Source organism: Rhinolophus ferrumequinum, chromosome 6, assembly GCF_004115265.2.
Source record: "Rhinolophus ferrumequinum isolate MPI-CBG mRhiFer1 chromosome 6, mRhiFer1_v1.p, whole genome shotgun sequence".
Taxonomy (NCBI): domain Eukaryota; kingdom Metazoa; phylum Chordata; class Mammalia; order Chiroptera; family Rhinolophidae; genus Rhinolophus; species Rhinolophus ferrumequinum.
In genome coordinates this window covers 12,884,062-12,906,698 of record NC_046289.1, presented here as the reverse complement: position 1 = coordinate 12,906,698, position 22,637 = coordinate 12,884,062, and the positions used below count along the sequence as shown (strand labels likewise).

The window sequence follows — 22,637 nt, the reverse complement described above, 5'->3', positions numbered from 1 at the left end:
CTCACTTAGAAATCTACTGTTTCTATTTCTATCCTAATACCATACCTTACTCTAAGTACAGTGAATGAGCCATCCTTCATTCCGAGGGCAAGATGGATTCCATCTACATTTACAGCTGCACAGCGAATTGGTTCTTCCATATTACACCTTGCTATTAGTGCATGATCTACTAAATTCCATATCCTGTAACATTTAATTACAATAAAAGAATGGTTAACTAGTGTATGCTTAAAACTTACAGACTACAAAAAGATTTTAGTTAAAATAATTTCATTTTAGAAAGACAAATCTAGATTTTTAACTCTATGCTTTGTGGCAAGGCATTCTTATCTATGAAAATAGGAATACTGTTCATGCTTAAAATGACAAGGATTGATAGAATCTTTTATTTTTTAAAACCATGTAACGACATTAATTTTTCCCAATTATTCATTTTAGGTAGATGATTTCTACCCTGATCAAAGGGGAGATTTATATGTAGCACAGTGGTATATGGTATATCCTATGAATATAGTTTTTAAATTAAAGATGACCCTTAAGACTATGCAAATTCAGAGTCTGTTCCAGACTCTAATGTTAGAAATCTACAACAAAAAGTAGAAAATACCCATTGTTAGAACCTTAAGAATTACATTTCCAAATAACCCAAATAATCTAAAGGACAAAGACAAAACCATTATGAAAATCAGTCAGTTTTGAAGTAAGTTAGAACAAAAAAACAAAGGCTACAACTTTGCTTTTATATCCAGGAAAATTGGCTAAATTCTCTTGAATTCCAATAATTTCTCTGTATTTTCCTTTTAATTTTCTAACATACAATTAAAACACCTGCAAATGACAGTTGTTTCTTCCCTTCCAATCCAAATATCTATGTATCTCCCTATACATAAATATATTTTATACTGTGTGTATATGCATATATATAAACACATATTCATATATATACTTTACTTGTATATTTTTTGACCTTACTGTGCTGACAAAGACTTCTAACCGATAGCTGAGTAAAATGGTGAAAAACATAATGGTGAATGTGGTTATCATTGCCTTCTTCCTGACTTTAAAGGGAAACTTTCAATGTTTTCATATTATGATATTATAAAGATATGTTATTTACTTAAGACTTTCTATGCCCTACCACAGGAGTCAGCAAACCACAGCCTGTGGGCCTACTGCCTGTTTTTGTACAATCTGAAAGCTAAGAATGGTTTTTACATTTTTAAATGTTTGAAAAAAATTAAAAGAATAACATTTTGAGACATGAGAAAAGCATATGACATTCAAACCAAATTCAAATCCATAAATCAAGTTTTATGGGAATTCAGTCACATTTGTTTACATATTGTCTATGACTGCTTTCACACTATAGAGGCGGAGTTAAGTCACTGCAAAAGAGATGGTAGGCAGTGTGTGACACATCAATTGTACTGCTCCTTCAGCACACTACAAATTGCAATGACACAGTTATAGCTTGATAGAATTTAGAGTGCTATCGGTATTAGCATAGGGTGGCATTTTATTATTTTTAATTTCTAGTACATACTCTTCATGTCAAAACAAGGAAAAAATAAGAGAAATATAAACTTTGCTGCATTTTTTAAGGCACACTGGAGCATGGATTATACTGTTATTGAATTTAATAGTAAAGCATTGTGTTTATTATGCAATGACACTATAGCTGTCCTAAAAGAATACAAACATTCATTATTACCAGACCAAGCACTCATCACAATATTTTCAATTCACAGTAAAGCAATGGTCAGAAAATTAGAAAATTTAAAACAAAATATCTCATTGAAGCAGAATTTCTTTACGAATTTAAAAATTAAAATCAGGTTTCAACAAAACTAAGTTTCTGAGTGGCTCATTTGTTAGTCAAGCAAGGAAAGCTGTTTATTAGTAATGGGTTAACTAAGTCATTTTGGATTTCAGCAGCTGAAGAAATGTGTCCAGAGAAAATAAATTTAAGCCTACTAAGCCTGTTGGTGAGAACAGCTGCTCAAAGAATTGAGGGTGTTGGGAACAACACCAACAGTTAATTAAAAAACAAGGCAAATAATTTTGAGTAGTTTTCCTTGACTCTTGATGACTCAACAGATGTTACAGATACTACTCAGTTATTGTTTGAGGAGTCAATGCCAAGTTTGAAGTGATGAACAATTAGCTTCTATGAATGGTCTGTGTGGAACAACCACAGGCTAGAATGTTTTCAAAGGCATTAGTGAGACGGCACTACTATACTACAACATAAAGTGGAATCAGATGGCGGTAAATAATATGTATGGTAAAAAATGGTTCTGACAAATTGATAAACCCCCTGAAAATGTAACGTGTTGACCTTAAAACAGACAACCAGATATTTCTCCAGCATAAAGGATTTACTTAGGAACAAAGAAGACATGCAATCGAGGACATGCAGTCTAATGAAACCACATGAAAGTCCCAAGAAATAAAGGAAAGAAGACCCTTACAGAGAAGAAGCTGGGAGAGACATTATACAGAGTTCTTCCTGTTAGCCTCTGCAGCCATAGGGTGTGAGACCTCCCCCTTCTGGCCTCCTTACTCCATTTTAAATGAGGTTTCTTTTCATTAATTTTTACAAAGCCTATGATTATTCATTGTATTATTCTTTAGCAAGTATTTTGTGTTAACTGTGAACTTCATTTGCTCTTGTGTATTTAACCATTGTCAGTTCTGAATTTTTGCTAGTAATAGAAGCTAAAAATCCTGACTTGTTCTATCAAACAGCAGTTTAATGGTTTAGCATTTGTAAAGTTTTATCATGATACTTTAAGAGCCAAGAATGAAAATTTTCTGAACCAGAACTGCCCTCAATTACTATTATTAAACACTGAACGGCTTTGGAAATTAGTTTTTGCTACAGATTTGATACTGTTTCTTAATGAATTCATCTAAAATTACAAGAGAAAAGCAGCATTTATATGTGAACTTATACTGTGGTAAAGTTATCTGGAAAACAATGCTGTTTGAATAACAACATCAAGCTGCTTTATACACTTCTTGTGTTATCAAAACTTGAAGCAAGAAAAAAGATCTCCATATTCCCACACAAATATACAGAGGATACTTTTTTGTTCTTTTTAATTAAAGTTTATTGGAGTAACAACTGTTAGTAAAGTTACATAGATTTCAGGTGTACAATTCTAGAATACATCATCTATATCTCACATTGTGTGTTCACCACCCAGAGTCAGTTCTCCTTCCATCACCATATATTTGAGATACTTTTTTTCAGAGACAAATTTATAGTTCTAGCTGGGTATGTTGGACTACCTTCCCTAGGCTGTCCGAGGTCTTCACTTCTTACCCTATGCCCCCAAGAGAAAGCAACAAACAAAACCCAAGTTTATTCAATGTAAGAAAAATGGCCTCAAGTGGCTTTGGCCCACTGGTGCTCCTAAATTCCCATTTTCTTTCACAATTTGGCTGAAGTACCTTACTATCTTGACTGGTTTTGAACATTTTAAAAGTGATTAACATTTTAAATAGAATTTTTAGTTGTTTTCAATGGAAGAGTTCTTTCCAAATAACTTGCTCCCCAATAACAGAAACAGAAGTCTGAGCAATTATTTTTTAAAAGACTAGTGGCCCTTTTTTCAACGGCAAGGCAGCAGCTGGTAATAGCAGTCCACTTAAAATGAAAGGAATTATAAAATAGTTCCTAGCAATGCACATGGGTAAAGTATAAACCACACAGCAACTCTCCACATGGACACAGAGCTACGGCCTCTCCCATCCCCATAAAACTGAGTAGCACAATGGCAGTAAATGCATAACTGATTAACATACCACTTACAAAATAAGTAGTTGTCTGGAAAGAATTAGATTACATCCCCACCTTCCTTCTTACAGTAAAGTAAACTTGACACAGATTAGAAGTTAAACATAAAAAATCAAAATCACTTATGTACTGGAAGAATATATGGAAAAACTTTTTAACTTTGGGGAAGATTTCTTTATGATAGAAAACTCAAAAGTCATAAAAGAAAATACTGATAAATTCAGCTACATAAAACAAAATAATAAGAAAACATTTTTGCATGGCAAAAAACCACCTAACCAAGTAAAAAAGCAAGTAAACTGGTTTTTTTTTTACCAGTTTAAAAAAGTGAAAATTGTTTGCAACTTAAATCACAAAGGGTAAATATCCTTAATATATAAAGAGCTATGAAATAAAGGAGAAAAAGATCATACGGAAAAAAATGGAAAGAAATGTGAACAGATCATAGAAAGAATTCTAAGGAACCAAACTAATTATTTTTTAAACTAGTAAATGGGGAAAAATGAAGCACTTTTCTGCTTTTCCTGTACAAATTGTACTCAGGGTAACGAAATAGTTGATGAGAAATTCTCTTTATAGACATATGATAGGTAACAAATGAATAATGAAAGATAGAGTACCACCATTTGAAATTCTCAATGAAGTAACTGATCTAGATCATGTATTCTCAACAGAGACGATATTACCTCAAAGGGGCTAAAAATTAGTTCTTAGGGAGGAAAATCTCAAATATTACTGGTTTGTGATTCTCTAAAGGACCACAGTACAAAATCAGATACACAGTATTTTGTGGTGTTAAAATTTCGTGGGGAGGGCATGTGGTTAGGGAAAAATATATCTAAAAAGTCTCATTAGGAAAGCAACAGTTTTTTTAAAAAGGCTGAGAAATACTGATCTAGATAATAACCATCAATGGCTGCTAATATGACCAAAAAAAAAGAGAGAGAGAGACTACATATTACACACTATTAAACAGGGATATATACATTACCACCTAGGAAATATTCTTGGCGAAAATTTATAATTACATCTTATCAAACTTCTAGACCTGACTATCAGTTTACAGGATACAGGAAAGAGAGAATGTGTTAAAATACACTGAGTATGCAATAAACTAAGTCCAGCATGTGAGGAACTCTAGAAGGCAAACTTTTTCTTCAACAAGTGTAAGAAGAAGAAAAGAAAAAAAAGGAAAGGAAGGAAGCTACAGAATAAAAAAGATTTAAAGGGTTGATCAACAATTGCAACATATGGACTTTATCTGGAGCCTAATTCTAAGAAGCCAAAGGAATACTACGTGATAACAGTATTGAGGTGATGTTTAGAGTTATTTTTAGAGATACAGATGGAAATAATTACAGATGAAATGGGGAGAAAAGACAATGACAAAGTGGAAAAAAGACCTCAACTCATATCACTGACCAGTGGTTCTCAAACTTTAGTGTACATCACAGACACTTGGAAGGCTTATTAAACCACAAATTGATGAATTTCTGCTATTAGGTCCTGGATAAAGCATGAGAACTTGCATTTCTTACAAGTTCCCTGGTAATGCTGATGCTGCTGGTCCTGGAACCACAGTCACAGACTAAGGGATAACTTTGTAAATATGTAGACAGATTTTGTTAGATCCCATTTTAAAATAATTAGAAAAAGGCCAGTGAATTAATAGAAGATACGCAAAGAGCTTGAACAGACAGGTCACAGAAAACAAAATACAAATGTCCTCTAAACATGTAAAAACATACTCGACCAACCCATCAGTATGACAGAAATGAGTGTTTTCAAAACATAGCAAGATATCATTTGTCACCTTTTGAGGTACTACTAGTGCTGGCAAGGGTGTGGGAAAACAAGCCCTGTGGTACACTGCTGATAGGTATACAAATTGTTATTGACTCTGTGCAAGGTATTACCTAGCAAAATTTAAAATGCCTATATGTTTTGAACACTGCTAAGAATTAGTCATATTCATATTTATACATGTACAAAATGGAATGGGTATAAGGATATTCATTTCAAGCACAAAACTGGAAAAAACTAAACTCCCAACAATAATGGATTAATTGAATAAATTACAGTATATCCATGTAGTGGAATATTATACGGCTGTTAAAAAGATGGAGGTAGCTCTTATATTTTAATATACAAATTGGACCAAACTCCAGCCTGCTTTTAAGAGGAAAAAAAACCAAATCTTATAGTTAGTTCTACTAATTTTAAGTGCCTATTAATTATGTTCATTTGTTATACCACAAGCTGATAAAATTTAAATCTAAGTATTTTTTAAAACATTTTTCTTATGTTTACCTAAGGACAAATTCCAGTCTACGCAATTATGTCATAAGTTGCTTACCTGACTGAACGATCATCACTTCCAGTCACAGCCAAAGGTTTAGTAGGATGGATGGCAAGTGCCCAAAGTTCACCTTCACAATGCCCTTGCATAATTAAGAAAGGTTTACTTCTTTCATGCACCACGATTTCAAAAATTTCACTGTCCTGTGTTCCAACTAGAATGTGGTCACCTCGCCAACAAACACTCCTCACAGACAAACCTAGTTAAAGTGAATTGTATTTAAGATCAATGCTGTAATAATAGGATGCTGATTGCCCAAATCGATACTAATTTTATAACTTTTTATACCTTAGATGTAAGATAAAAGGAGTCTTTCATCCACACATTTTCTTAAATTACCTATATTGTTTTCTACATGGACTGATAGTACTGCCCTCTTTTTATATAACTAATTTCTACCCATCCTTCAAGACATACACTTCTTCCTTATTAGACAACTTCCATCACAGTCAAACTACTTCCCTCAGCTAAAATCTCATAACAAACTATTTCTCTCAGCTAAAATCTTATAACAGTTCATAAGAGTAAGAATTCAGGAACTACCTTTATAGAACTTTATTATTTTTCTCTGATAATAATCTGACTTTTCATGTGTCTATATTTCATTACTTCAATCTGCTCATAAAATCATTAAGAAGAGAGACTTGTTCTTTTTCTGTATACTCTACAATCCCTTTTGTAACCTTGAGAAAGCTAGTGTTTCTCTTGGTTTTCTTACCTGCATGACCAACATAGAGGTGCTGTGTACAGAAGTTCCCCAACCTTCAACACACTTTACTTTCAACAGTTTATTTGCTAAACAGTTATATTTAACATTCTAGTAATAAAATCTTTTCAAAATCCAACGTTACCAAAGTAAGTACCTACCACATCTCTCTGTAGGTCCCATTATAACAGTCACTGGACATATGAAAGAATCTTTGACATAACAGTAAACCGAAACTGTCTAAAGAGGTTTCTCCTCTTTAATAGAAGAATTTCAATTAAATGTATACAGTACGAACGGGCAAATGTAAATCTCATTTATATTTACAATACATACATTTATGTTTACTTAAAGAAACAGACAATCCTTAGTATATTTAGAATTTGCCTAGTAATGAGACATTTGTTTTGTTATTACCTTTGTATCCCTGCTCTGTTTCCCTGAGATCAATCACAGTAATTGGTTTAAAAGTTAAATCCCAAAGACGAATACAGCCGTCTCTGCCACCAGTAGCAAAGCCTTCTTCACAAGCATTCATGCTAAAAATTCCTGCCTAGAAAAGGAAATAATTTAAAAATATACATTTTTTAAGAAAATCTATTATATGAAAGTAGAAACCCACTTTAAAAGATTTAGATGTGACACAGGAATAAATATATCAGAAAACACAAATGAAAATCTAGAACTAAATCTACGTATATGTAGGAACTCAACATATGACTAAGATAGTGTTTAATAATATGGGCACAATATAAAAGAAAATAAAGTTAAACCTTATAACGTATACAAAAATGAATTATAGAGAGACATAAAATTCTAAATGTAAAAAATAAAACAAATATGTTAGAAAAGAGTAAGAAAGACACTTATGTTACTTTGGGCTGAGAGAGACCTTTTTATACATGGATGGTTACCCACAAGCCATAAAGGAAATTTTAAAAATATTAATATGAGAAAAGATATCGTAAGCAAAGACAGACTGGGGAAACATTTGCAATGTATATGACTGTCAACAGGTTAATATCCCTAATACACAAATAAATAAAGGAAAGGAAATTCAACAACAAAAAGAACCAAGGATATGAAAAGCCAATTAACAGAAAAAGAACTTCACGTAGTTGATAAATATGTGAAATTTCACAAATAGACAGGAAAGAAATTGAAACAAGAATTACTACTTTTTACAGAGAAGACAAGCAAAATTTTATAATAGTGGTCATATCCTGTGCTGATAAATATGAGGAGGAACAGGTATTTTTATATATTGATGGTAAAAATGTGAATTGCCACAAGCTTTGTGAAAAAAAACTGGTATTTCTGGTCTTTAGGCATTTTGCTTAAAGCAAATCTTGTGTAAATGCTTCTTTAATATATTTACTATGTAGTATATATTTAATAGTGGTTCATATTAATGTATTTAATAACTTTTCTACTTGGGATATGACTGCTAACGATGTAGTAGCTGGGTGCTCTCTAGCTCCTTTCACTATGTGAAGGACCCAACTGCTAAAAAGCCCAAATCAAAGAACACTAAAAGATTTTAGCAACAGATTTTTTCCCCTAATTTGATAACATATTTACATGAAACTCTCATGAAGAACAAACATTAAATTCTTTCCCAATGAATTAATGATATTAAAATTAAAAAGTTATTTTTTTCTAAAAGCATCCCAAAATTGCCCACTGGTAAGGGAGCCACAAGAGGTCTAACTATATTCTAATGTGGTTAATCGAGAATACTTTTAGGTTGAATTTAACAAGCTTATTTCCAACAATGAGAAAGCAACCAAACTAAAGAAATGGTTTGAACAAGAAACTAATTATACTAATTTAATAAATATTTATGTGTCTAATTGCATGATGTTTCTTCATTAAAATCTTGAAAACAAATAGACAAATTGTTATAACATTTTTCAAATAACTAGAAAGTTTGCTATATTATGTAATCTTTTATTCTAAGACAAGAAAATAAGTAGTTAACATCTAAAAGTGTTCACAATATTTAAATATACTTACAGTATGAGCTCCTTGTATTGTTCGTATAAGATTGATTCCTTTCCAAACATATATATCCCCATTGAGTGCACCAGAATATGTGACTTCATCCCTTGCACAAGCCAGGCACAATATCGTCTGAAGGTCACCAGTCTTACCAAAGACCCCTCGTTTTGGGGTCAGAGCATTTCCACATAAACTCCAGAACTAAAAGGTAAATAGTATGATCAAAATATCAAAGAATGCTTATAAAGTAAAACATTCCCAACACTTTGATCTAATACTTTGCTATATTAGAGCAGCAGACTAGAAATGACCTAAGAAATTCCCTTAAGATACAATAGCATTCAATGTGCACAACCTCGTCCTGTGTTGTCAATAGCTCTGTCATAGCAGGTAAGTCACTGGTTTGAAACCTTATCTGTAAGAGTAAGGAGGGATGAACTACATTACTTTTAAAGTATGCTATGCTTCCCTTAGGTTTCTGAAAAGAATCTACATGAAACTTAGGTTACAAAGTTGGTATGAATTAGCAATGAAAATAAACATAAAGACTCCATACACTAGGAGGAAAAAGGACCAAACCTAATGTTGAATCTCTCATGAAGACAGTAAGCATGGGGGAAAAAAAGGATTAGTATGTTGCTTTCATTGATATTTTCAAAGCTAAGCAATTCCTTTACATATAAAATTTAAAAATAAGAGACATACATATTTGGAATGATTAGTTCATTCTTGGGAGACCATAAGAAAGTCAAACACAAAACTTCATGACCAGGGTTTTTTTTCCATTTTGTGTATTCAGGTAAATTTTAAGTGTTTGCAGAGAGAAACAAAGAAACAAAAGTAGGGCAGGGCAATAATACATACATTAATTAGTTCTGCATAAAGAAATTAGGCCCAGAGAATAAATTTAACTTTATAATAAGTAAATTACCATTTAAAATAATATAATTTGTTAGTATTATATACTAAAAGATGTTACCTGATCTGTAAGATCTTATTTTAAGAGCTAAAGATCTTAGTTTAAAACCTGATGCCTCAAAGACTTAAAAATTATCATGCTCACTCCACTTAAGTAACTAATGAATGTTTTAATCAATGAATTTTTGTGATTTTTAATTTTAAAAGCTCCATGATTTCTGTGCATAAGGACATCTGGTTCTCTTCCTTTCAGCAAGTCCCAATTTCAATCCATTATTTCTTCTAGATCAATGATTCTCAATTTTGGCTGCACATTAGAATTACCTGGGGAAATTATGGAACATACTATGCCTGGGCCCCCATTGAGATAAACTGAGACGGAGTCTCTGGAGAGTGAAACCCACGTATCCAAATGACTTTGATGTTCAGTGAGGGTTAAGAACCACTGTTCTAGAATCCACATCAGTGTTATCCAATAGAACATTCTATGTTGATGAAAATTTTTATATGTGACAGTATACACATATATGCTGTCATATAGACTAACCACTAGATACATGTCACTCTTTAGCATACTGACAATGTAATTGAAGAAATGAATGTTACATATTATTTACTTTTAATTAATTTCAATAGCTACATGTGGCTAGTTGCTGCTATACTGGCCTGTACAGCTCTAGATCATCTCTGGGACTTATTAATAGTTTCCTCACATGAATTGCTTGTAACGAAAGCTACCATGCTATTTATCACCTCTACCAAATGAAAAGAAATGTAACTCATAGCAAAAATAAATTTTTTTTAGTTTGAGAAGATGAGTTTTTTTAAAAAAACTTTTAGCTTTATTTACAATATAAAACAGCAGTAATGTCTCTTTGTTAATTTGCCAATAATTTATTAAAAATTTAATATATATCAAATACTGTGTCAAAAATGAACAAGATGAAAATTTCTATCTTCACAGTGCTTATACAATGTAATCTAAACCTAGCGTAGAGCCTCTTGCTATTAAATTACTAATATTTGTTGAAAAATTAACATTTTATACTATTATCAGATCAGTACCAGAATATGAAGATTAGAATTGCAGCAACAGCTAAAGGTGCTTTGGAGAAAATGTAAATGGAAGTGAGCGTATCAAAAGAAAGAATGTGCACACCGAACCTTACTTACTAGGAATTAACTGTTATAAGGAACTATTGTATCAGATAGTGGGAGAAAAGCAAGTATTTCCAATTTGCACCAGGGATTTAAAAGTAACTATAAACATAAGAATGATATCACCACTGACTACATGGGCCTCAAACCTAAACTATAATTATAATACAAAACTCAGAGCTTTCATAAGCAAAGTAAACTGGATACCAAAGGCTGAGATCAAATCAAAGAGCAAATATAGAGACAGGAAGAGGTAACACTTTTAGAAAGCTGACTATGTGCTAGCCACTATGACAAGCATTTGAATATATTCTGCCTTATTCAATCATCAACTCTATGAAGATGGTAACAGCAGCCACAGTTTTAAGATGTGAAAAAAAGCTCAAAGAGGTAAAAATGACTCATCCCAGGTCAAACAGCTAGTACGCGGCAAAGCCAACTCCATCCATGTTGCTTCTACCACACCATTCCATCTATGTGAATGAAAACCTTTATTTTATTTGGTTTCCTATTCTTACATTTTACTTTCTAAGTGAAACGTGAAGAAACAAGATGAACATAGTAAAACCTATTTTATTAGACTATAAATTCCGTTATGGAAAGTGTTTAATTCCCTATTCATACCTATGTCCCTTACATAGATGCCTCACACACACAATAACTACACAATAAATAACTACACAATAAATATTTGTTAGATTGTACATAAGAAAATTAAAAATGTTGGCATTTTAAAAATAAGTACTATCAAAATCGTAAAACTACGCTAAATTGTAAATAGTGTGATACGTACTTAGTGGCAAAGAGTAAGTAAACATGACTATTATAAAACAAGATACCTCTAGTACCTTGATGTGTTTTACGCCACAGCTGACAAGTTTATTTGGCTGGTACAAATCCCAAGAAACATCAAATATCTGTAAACAAATCAGATTCATAGTTAAAATACTTATTTTCAGAGTCATTTAAGAATCCTGTCCAAAAGACCAAATAGTACCCAAACCCTACCTACTATATAATAATATTCTTCAATGAATAACCAGAATCTTACACTTTAAAATCTTATAAGAAGTAAATACGCAAATGATAAAGAACAAAAACTATTTCTTTGTTCCTATGAACTTAAGAAGCAACTAGTGGAGTAACAATTGACAACTCTATTTTTAATTTTAAAAATTACATCCACAAATAACAAGAAATGCTCAACAGAACTAAAGCATGAGGCAGGTACCTGCATAATTTCTACAAAAGAAAAGATCTGAATACACTTAACACATACAGCTAGAAACAGAGAATATTTTCATAGCTTTCTATCATATAGAACTACTTATATAAAGGATCCAAACATTTATTTCACAGTAAAAGTTCTGTTTTCTTTTTTTAAGCTTTCTTTATCATTTATGGGTCAAATAAAATTAACTTATACTTAAATTTTGGAGAGCCCCAGGCTTCATTCTTTTCTAAGATTGCGTAAATTCTACATATAAACCTTTTTCTTACAAAAGCAAACAAGAAAAAAAAAACCCAGAAGAAATAAAAATGCATCACAAGCATGTACTTTAATAATATAGAAAAGAAAAACTAATATTTGAAAAATAATTTCATAGCAGAAAAGAACAATTCTACGATCTGTGTCACGTTCCTTTGACACTTGCCAGCATAATCATGTAAAATGCTTACTACCTCTAAAAATTTACAAAGTGATACTCTTCAGTGATAATGAAAAAAGAACACATCTTACAAATGAATGTTGCATAACTCACCATAATACAAATTATATGAAAAACACACTGATGCAACTTTAAACCACAAAAATACTTTAAAAAAATTCCAATGATACTATCATTTAATAATCAGTTTATTTACTAAACCCAAAGTACTAATGTGTGTAATGCTTTGATCTAAGTAAGTCAGAATACACAATGGTTTAATAAAATATACCTAATATTTAAAAAATTATCTAAATTGTGTTTGTGAGTGTGTAACAGGTCCCTTTGAGGATCTGTTGAAAACCAAGTTTATTTTCCAAAATGCAAATACACAAAAATTTTTCTACACATTTTTTACAGATTCATAGATTCACCCAAAATAGAATCAATGACTGTATCTCCTGTGCCAGTTCAGGTTAGAATTTTATTCACACAAAAAAATCAGACATTTTTAAGTGTTTATGAAAAAATTTTGATGTATGTTTATAACAGTATTATCATATTTAATTAAAAAGCTGACTACAATGTAGTCTTTATATTAATTTTATACAATTTGGAATAAGAAATATATATATAAATATATTTTTAATCAAATTGTCTTTTTTTAAATTTTATTGGGGAATATTCGGGAACAGTGTGTTTTTCCAGGGCCCATCAGCTCCAAGTCGTCGTCCTTCAATCTAGTTGTGGAAGGCACAGCTCAGCTCCAACCAAGTCAAGTCACCATTTTCAATCTTTAGTTGCAGGGGCATAGCCCACCAACCCATGCGGGAAATGAACTGGCAACCTTGCTGTTGAAAGCTCACGTTCTAACCAACTGAGCAATCCAGCTGCCCCTCCGGAAGCTAAGCAGCAGCTCGTTGTCTTCAATCTAGTTGTGGAGGGTGCAGCTCACTGGCCCATGTGGGAATCAAACCAGCAACCCTGTTGTTTAGAGCTCACACTCTAACCAGCTGAGCCATCCGGCTGCCCAAGAAATAGTTTAACAAGTTTCCAAAATAAAAAAAGTTTGGTCTCTAAAAAATGTAACACTAATACATAATTTTAAATCCACATATGAAACATTTTTCACCTTAACTGTTACACATGTAACAAATTGGTAAACTAAACAGACCCTAGGCATGAACCACTCAATTTTTAAATTGAGGTTTCAATAAACATAAAATTTATCATTTTTGCTGAAGCAAACAATGGGTTGAAAGTTTTGTGCTAACACTATACATACTGAGTCTACAATACATATGCAGTCTAAAATATTATGGGTATTTACAATTGTACTTTAAAATTTAATTATGTATGAACTACCTGGCAATAACAAAACACAGAAACATAAAATCCACTGACTTTGGTCTTTTCCCATCCAGTACCCATTAGAAACCCCGAAGAGTGTACTTACTCTATCTGTGTGACCAGGAGCCATAGATAACATTTTCCCCCTTTTCCAATCCCAAACACAAACGGCATTCTTTGAATCGAGTCCAACTGAAACCAAGCGCTGAATTATGTCCAAGAAGTCCAGAAGGGAATATAAAGGCAAACAAATAAAAAAGTAACCAAATTATAAATGGCAAACAAATTCTATTCATGGGTATTATAAACATCAAAACTTACACATTTATATTTTATAGACCTCATAGAAAAAGGCTGGATATATTTCATCTTGTTAATATTTGCACATATGTGTAGTTCTTCACATTTACAAACAGAAGAATGACTTCATTTCTAATAGTAGAATTGACAAAATACCCTAAGCATCTCTCGTGCCAAAAAACTAAAAATGCTAGATAAAATGTAAAAACCTCTTTTTTAAAAGTACTGCTGAGCTGTAAAAAATTAAGAAATCTGAAACAAAGTCATTTCCTATGGGAATCTTGGACAGTAAGAGAGTTCCTAGATTTACTTTATTCTACAGGTATCAGCCAAAACCTGGCAACCCTGTTTTTTGTTTTGTAGGTTGCAGAGCAAATAGGAGATAACGTTTGGGACCGGCCCAAGGTAGAGATTTGAACTGCAGACCTCTAACTAAAGCAGTGAACTCCTCAGAGTAAGGGAAAACAAGAGACCATCCCTTTTAAAAGAAGGGATGGCGATGCATGAAGGGTGATAAAAACCACCCTGAAAATCTGTAGCCACCAGCAGCCTTCACGTGGCTAATACCTAAATCCACATGAATGATGAATCCCTCAAGTGGAAATCTTCCTTCAATGTGGTCCTAAGGATTGCAGTCTTCAAGCATCTTCAACAATGTTGCACAGACAAGTATAAATCCTATGTGGAAGACTAAAACTTTAATCCATCCCTCAAAGAATTCCTAAAGGTAACAATCAATAAAAATAAACTTAAAATTAAAAATAAACAAACAGCCTCCTCCCAACAGCCACAGGACATAAGGGCTCTGAGTGAGAATCAGCAAGTCACAATAAACAGCGAAATCAGTCCTGCAAAACATCAGACATTGGAATTATGAGATTGTATAAAATAAGTTTAATGTGAACAGAGAAATAAAATTAAGGCTTCAAAATATCTTCATATGAGCAAAGAAGAGAAGACTATAAAAAGTAAACAAGCAGATTTGAAGAAGCAAACAATTTTTAGACATGATAAATAAATGAAATTAAAAACTCAGTGGAAGAATTGAATAGGAGATTAGAGGGAGGTGAAAAGACAGAGTTGAAAGCAGGATACAGTGAGACAGAAAGTATGAGAGAGGTTAAGAAACATGAAAGATGGACTTCTGGACGTGAATGAGTGTCAGGGTCTGAAGCTGCCACCTGCCATAAACAACTATAAAACTGTACAAACTACATGAAACAAATATTTTCAGACATTCACAATAGGAAGTAAAACACTGAACCCCGAAAGAGGGGAAACAAACACGGTGAGTCATGCAATTGCCCCAGCCTTTATTAAGGAGTCAGTTTCCAGACTAGCGCAGAAAGGTGGACTTCAAAAAGAGCCCAGCAGACATGCTGATTTGAGAACGAGCCTGGAGTTCAAAGAAGCCAAAATGGCTAGAATTTGCAGAGCAGAGAAAAAGCTCCAGAAAATCTGTTTATGGGTCTTCTTGAGAACACCAATCTTTACATGTACAAAGTGAAATCCTGAGGCTAAGCAAAGTTCTGTGAAAAAAAACAATTCCTAAGAAGCCAAACAACTCCCAGAGATCACAAAGGGTCAGGATCACTCAATTTTTAATTTACACATATGAATGAAGAGCACACAAATAGTAAATGTGTAAATAAGATTTTTCTTGTTTAGCTTGATTTTAAAATTGTTTTTAGGAAAAAGTAAGTTATTATGGGGTTTATAAAATATGTAGAAATAAGATGAATGACAATAGCACAATAAACAGAAGAGAAAGGAAACAGAATACATCTTTTTCCATATCCTTTCCAGGAGTACGTGACGTTTCATTAAGATCACAAAATTTGGAATCGCAAAATAAGCCTAAACAAATTTTAAAAAATGAAAGTAAAGTATGTTCTCTGACAAAAACAGAAATCAGAATAATAGAAAATTATGCAGAAAAATCCTCCAAATATTTGGAAATTAACAATACATGCACTTGTAAGAAACTGAAGAGTTAAACAAGAAATCACAAGGACTAACCCATAACACATATTTTGAAAAGCACTGGTTTAGAAGCAGAGGTTGCAAGCTACAACCTTCAGGCCAAATTCAGCCTGCACCGTTTTTATAAATAAAGTTTTACTGGTCCATAATCACACACATTCTTTTACCAGCTGTCTATGACTGCTTTCACATACAGTGCAGAGCTGAGTAGTTGCCACTGAGACCGTACAGCCCACAAAGCTCAAACTTATTTACTATCTGATTTGTTACAGAAAGTTTATCCATCACTGGTTTAGAGCATGCACTCTGGTACCTCACTGCCTAGATTTGAACACCAGCTCCACCTCCCACTAAACTAGATGACTTTAGCCAGTTATTTAGCCTCTCTGTACCTTAGTTTCCTCACCTATTAAGCAGGGATAATAAAAGTACCTCATAGGGTTAATATGAGAATGAACATACAAGGTGTGATAAAAAATTACGGTCAATGCTGCTGCCAAGTGCCATACAACGGAAAGGCAGAGATCTTTAAAATGAAAAGCGGCGTGTCAAACCTTAGTAACAGTGTGTGACAAGTTTCAACTTGTTCTGTGCAGTTAATCAGGTGTGAGCTACGGTTGAGAAAAGGTGTGTTTTAAAGTGTGCCGTAAATCATCCTCCATCATGACAATGCTCCGTGTCACACATCACTTCTGGTACAGCAATTTCTGTCAAATAAAAACATTACGGTGTGTCCTCATCCACCTTATTCACTGGATCTGGCACCCTGCGACATCTGGCTCTTCCCCAAAGTCAAAATGATTCATGACATCGAGGCAGCCATGACAGTGCAATTAAAGACACTCACAAAAGACGACTTCCAGAACTGCTTCAGAAAGTGGTACAAATAATGGGATAAGTGTGTTCAAAGCGAGGGGGAGTATTTTGAGGGGGATTAATGGCAATGTGTCTTTTACTGTATTAATTTTTTTTTTATTTAAACACTCACCATATCTTTTGATCACACCTTACATATACATATATAATGGAGTTAGAAGAGTGCCTGGCATATAGTTAATGTTACATAATGCTTAGTATCATCAGTTTACCATAACCATAATTAGTTTTAAGAAATCAATGCCCTTTCCCTATCCGAATGAGAAATGTCATCCAGTACCTAGTTAGAAACAGTTTCGGCAAGTAGAATTACTATTTAAATCCCACATGGGTAGAGTGAATGGCTCACATAAAAAGATAGAGAGTATAATTTCTTATGGCTCTCCAGCAAATCACACCAGTAAAAAACCCAAGTGAACAAGAGATGATTTGCTCCTCCCGAGAGTCTAATATTTGGGAACTAATTAGATATCAGCAAATATCTACCTAAAACAAAGATATCTACCTCTTGCTACAGTACACTGTAGAGATTTAAATTTCACAAGACAAGTATAAAGTGAGTGATAGTCAGAGGGGTTCTGTTCTTTCTACCAATGCCTCTCCTCACTGGTTCAGCTCATCATACACACATAGCAAACCACGATTGCCAAAAGCTTTAAAACTCCATGTCCCTCAATAGAGCGTCAAAGCATCTAAGCTCTGTATAGATCCTGGAAAAACAGGGTGACTCAGGAGCACTTCCTTTGTAGCCCTGATAAACATATGGCCAAAATCAACCTCTCTAAGCACAGGTTAAACAACAGCAGAAAGGAAAAGGTAGAGATAACCAAGTAAATACTCCCTCCTTTCCTAGCCTTTTATGATTTTTTTTACATAATTATTTGTTTTCACATTTAACCCAGCCTACGTAGGTGAGGAAGAGAATAAAGAAAGTTTTCCAGTAAAAGTAATGCTTGAACTACATCTTGGAAGACAGAGTAAGAGACAGTTGGGTAGAAAAGTAAGAGAAAGTGCATTTCAGATCAAAGGACACCAAGATTGGACATGTCATGGTTCTTTCAGGAAAGAGCCACTATTTCAGTGGCTGAGGAGAGAAGCGCCAACTGTGAAGTGGCAGGAGACAAGGCTGGAAAGGTAGGCCAGAAGCCAGGAGAAAGAGCTCTGTTTTTTTTTAACAGAGTTGGAAAATAGAGAGAATTCAGTTTTAAAAGTGCAATATATGGTATATCTATATGACATTCAAGAAGGGTATATGGAGTTAAGGAGAGAAGCTGGGGCCAACTGTTAACTAACATGGGAGTTAAAAATCATGGACCTAGATAATCACCTAGAGAAAATAAAGGAAAAGGAAAAGGAAAGGAAAGGAACGGAAGGGAAAGAAAGGAAAGGAAAGGAAAGACAAAAGAAAAGAAAAGAGAAAAGAAAAGAAAAGAAAAGGCGCACAGATTCCGAAAGAACACTGACATTTAAGAAGTAGACAGAGGGAAAGGTTCCTTTAAAGGTAACTAAGAAGTAACAGTCAGGACATCATAAAAATGGCGGTGTGAGGTGAGCCTCTTGAAATCTCCCCTGGAATTTACAATTAATCGAATAACTATAACTTCACAAAGGACTCCCTGCACAGCAGACAGGCAAGACGAAGAGGTCCATTTCTGAAATTATCTAAAGGTGGGCGAATCGCGCGAGCGGGGGAAGAGGGAAGGGAGAAGTGCGGAGATGGAGTCCCATGGGCGCAGGACGCAGACCTAGCTCAGTGCTCCGAGCTCGCTGCATCCCGGAGCTATCGCAGCTGCGGGAGAGGGAAGAACTCGGACTACTAGGGCTCCGCTTATGGCCCACAGGGCTGAGGGGGCAGCATATCACATGGCTGAACCCAACGCTCACAGCAGAGACCTCGGAGAAAAGACTGAGGGAAGAAGGCTGAAAACGGTGGTTTAAGCCGTCACAGCCGCAGAGAACGAAGCCTTAGGCACTGAGACTAGCCGCCCCCTCCCTACACACAGACACACAGACCAATGGAATATAATTCAGAACCCAGAAATAAACCCACATAAATATGGACAGATAATTTTTGACAAAGAAGCCAAAAACATACAATGGAGAGAAGACAGCCTCTTCAATAAATGGTGCTGGGAGAATTGGAAAGCCACGTGCAAAAGAATGAAATGAGACTGCCATCTGTCACCATGTACCAAAATTAACTCAAAATGGATCAAAGACCTAAACATAAAACCTGAAACAATAAACTGCATAGAAGAAAACATAGGTACTAAACTTATGGACCTTGGGTTCAAAGAGCATTTTATGAATTTGACTCCAAAGGCAAGGGAAGCAAAAGCTAAAATAAATGAATGGGACTATATCAAACTGAAAAGAAACCATCAATAAAATAAAGAGGCAACCAACCGAATGGGAAATTTTTGCAAACAACGCCTCCAATAAGGGGTTAATATCCAAAATATACAAGGAACTCATACAACTCAACAACAAAAAAAACAAACAACCCAATTGAAAAATGGGCAGAGGATCTGAAGAGACATTTCTCCAAAGAGGACATACAAATGGCCAACAGACTATTGAAAAAATGCTCAACATCACTAATCATCAGAGAAATGCAAATAAAAACTACAATGAGATACCACCTCACCCCAGTTAGAATGGCTATCATCAACAAGACAAATAGCAACAAGTGTTGGAGAGGCTGTGGAGAAAAAGGAACCCTCATACACTGTTGGTGGGAATGCAGACTGGTGCAGCCGCTATGGAAGGCAGTATGGAGGTTCCTCAAAAAATTAAGAATAGAATTACCATATGACCCAGCAATCCCTCTCCTGGCTATCTACCCAAAAAATCTGAAAACATTTATCCATAAAGACATGTGTGTTCCAATATTCATTGCAGCTTTATTTACGGTGACCAAGACACAGAAACAACCAAAATGTCCTTTGACAGATGAATGGATAAAGAAGTTGTGGTGTACATACACAATGGAATACTATTCAGCAGTAAGAAAAGATGAAATAGTACCATCTGTGACAATATGGATGGATCTTGAGATTATAATGTTAAGCGAAATAAGTCAGAAAAAGTAGAGAACCATATGATTTCACTGAAATGTGGTATATAAAACTGAAAACAACAACAGAACAAGACAAACAAATAGAGGAACAAAAACACACAGACATAGACAATAAGGGTTACTAGAGGATAAGGGGGGCTCTAGAAGAGGGTAAACGGGGTTTAACATATGGTGATGGAAAGAGAACTGACTCTGGGTGGTGAACACATAATGTAAGATATGCGTAATGTATTACAGAATTGTACACCTGAAATCTATGTAACTTTACTAACAATTGTCACCCTAATAAACTTTAATTTAAAAAGAAAAAAAAAAAAGGTAACAGAGAGGGAAAAAGGAAACCAGATAAAGAAGCCTCTATCCAGCTTCCCAAATTCCTCTCTGATCCTGTTTCCAAACAAAATCTTGGTTGTGTCTATTAATGGAATTGGAAGTATTTATTTAAAAGTTCTAAATATTCTAGTACACACTAAATATTCAAATAAAAAATATTGTAGTCGACATAACTAGGCTCATCCATGAGTTTCTGTAATTACAAAACATATTCAAAGAATGGACAATTAAATTTAAAAGATTCCAGTATGGGGGTCTTTGTGATCTCAGTGTTCAATACATAAGAATTTTTACAAGGTTACAAAGTAAAAATCACAGGCTTTGCAAAAGTTGTAGGACTTAATGGAATATATATTGGTCAAATCTTACATAAAGCCATTAGAAGTTAGGATCTGGAAGAATAGAAGAAAATTAAAAAATAATACAATAGGCACCTGAGATACCAAGAGATTGCTGAAAGGCCCTTGAAAAAAATCAGTGAACAACTCTAGTATTTTTGTAAAAATGACCCTCTTCATAATCATGCACCAAAAGTGAAATGTAAACTATTTTATTTTGTACCAGCATATAACTGACAATTAGGTTAAAAATATTAACACTTTATTCTTAGTTCATTCTATAAATTAGCAGAGTTGCAACTATAACTTAAAGTTGTTAAATATGAAAAATGTGCTTTTATAAATTATAGTTATATTTTCAAGATAAAGTACCAAATTTACCATCCTATCTCTCCCCCATTTACTATGAAATTTTAGTCCCTGTTTTATGTTTATTTATATAACTAGCCTTTTTTAGACCCTAATTATTCTTAATAAGGAAGACTTCAAGTTTTAACCTGGATAGTCAATCCATTTAGAAGAAACCCTCTGGGAAAAGAACATTCAGCATTACTACCAACAGGGAAACTCATTCATTGGACAAATCTTAATTGATCACTTACAGTTTCAATTCTAGTAGAAAATGCAAAAATTATACAGAATTTCCTAGTTGGTATCTCATAGTTTATAGATATTACTGGATAGATACGTTCCAGAATATAATTTTTAACTAGAGCATTTTCTCATTACCATAATTTCAGAGATATCCTTCTTAACTTAATCTTCAATTGCTGGCAGTTCCTTTCAAGCTTTAACCGTACTTAAGATGGATGAATTCCTTTTAAAATATAAATAACCACCTCCTAAGTTCCATGTTTGGGAGGCAGTAGAGCATTGCAGTTAAAAACACGAGCTTTGGAGTGTGACTGACCTGGGTTCCCGCTCTGGTTCCATTTACTAGCTGTGTAACCTGGGGCAAGTTATTTAACCTCTCTAAGTCTCAGTTTCTTTATCTGTAAAATAGAGATAATAATAGTATCTATTTCATAGGGTTGTGAGGATTAAATGAGATAATGTAGGCTTAGCACAATGCCTGACACTTAGTAGGTGCTCAATAACTTTTAGCTATTATGGTTTTTATAAGCTTAAATTTTCTAAGTAACATGTTCTCATGAGGATCTGTAATAATAAAATACATGTACCCAAGACTTTCTTATAAATTGCTTAAAATAAGTGAAATTAAAAGCTTTCAACTGAAAAAAAGCTATGGGCATGTTTTCTCCCTGTATAAAGAAATTCCTCATCAATGCAATATATTACATTTACAAAAGGCAATCTTGAAATTAAGAAGAAAACATATTTAAAGTATATAAACACTTATAGTTAAAACATCTTGAATTTCATTAACACCTTTAGTAAATGATTTTTAAAAACAACTTTGTTGGCTTGTTTCATAAAATATAATGTCCTGTGAAGTAGGTAAAGAATATTATTCTCTTCCTTTCAAAATAGAAAATAAAACTGACATGAGGGTATTAGGGGACTAGAAAAATAAAGCAAAAATGGGACACAAATTAAGGTTCTGTAATTATCAATCACTGCTATACAGTGATATTAAACCTAGAAGCACATTTTTCCCCAAATGAGAAGTTCCAGTTAAGTCTTTATAGATCGCTTACCATACTCTTGTCAGAAATTTATATGTTTCTGTGCTCCTCAAAGAAGCTATTCCTCAGAGTTATAAATAAAATAGCTATTGGCTATCATTTTCAAGAGAAAAGATCACAATGTAATCTGCTCTGGGTA

General features: G+C 33.7%; 1 protein-coding gene across 9 annotated transcripts in view; it reads right to left on the bottom strand.

Annotated features, from left to right (window-relative positions):
- EML5 (EMAP like 5) overlaps positions 1-22,637 on the bottom strand; it is a 155,562-nt gene that overhangs the window by 100,396 nt on the left and 32,529 nt on the right. For all 9 annotated transcript variants that reach the window (XR_004423288.1, XM_033109198.1, XM_033109200.1 and 6 more), the window contains exons 3-8: positions 14,050-14,148; positions 11,793-11,861; positions 8,884-9,069; positions 7,285-7,420; positions 6,159-6,360; positions 46-183 (exon numbers count right to left, since the gene is read on the bottom strand). Coding sequence is in view for 8 of the 9 variants with exons in the window: in XM_033109198.1 (XP_032965089.1) it covers positions 46-183; positions 6,159-6,360; positions 7,285-7,420; positions 8,884-9,069; positions 11,793-11,861; positions 14,050-14,148 (830 nt within the window). In the remaining variant the exon portion in view is untranslated. The remainder of the gene's footprint in view (positions 1-45; positions 184-6,158; positions 6,361-7,284; positions 7,421-8,883; positions 9,070-11,792; positions 11,862-14,049; positions 14,149-22,637) is intronic.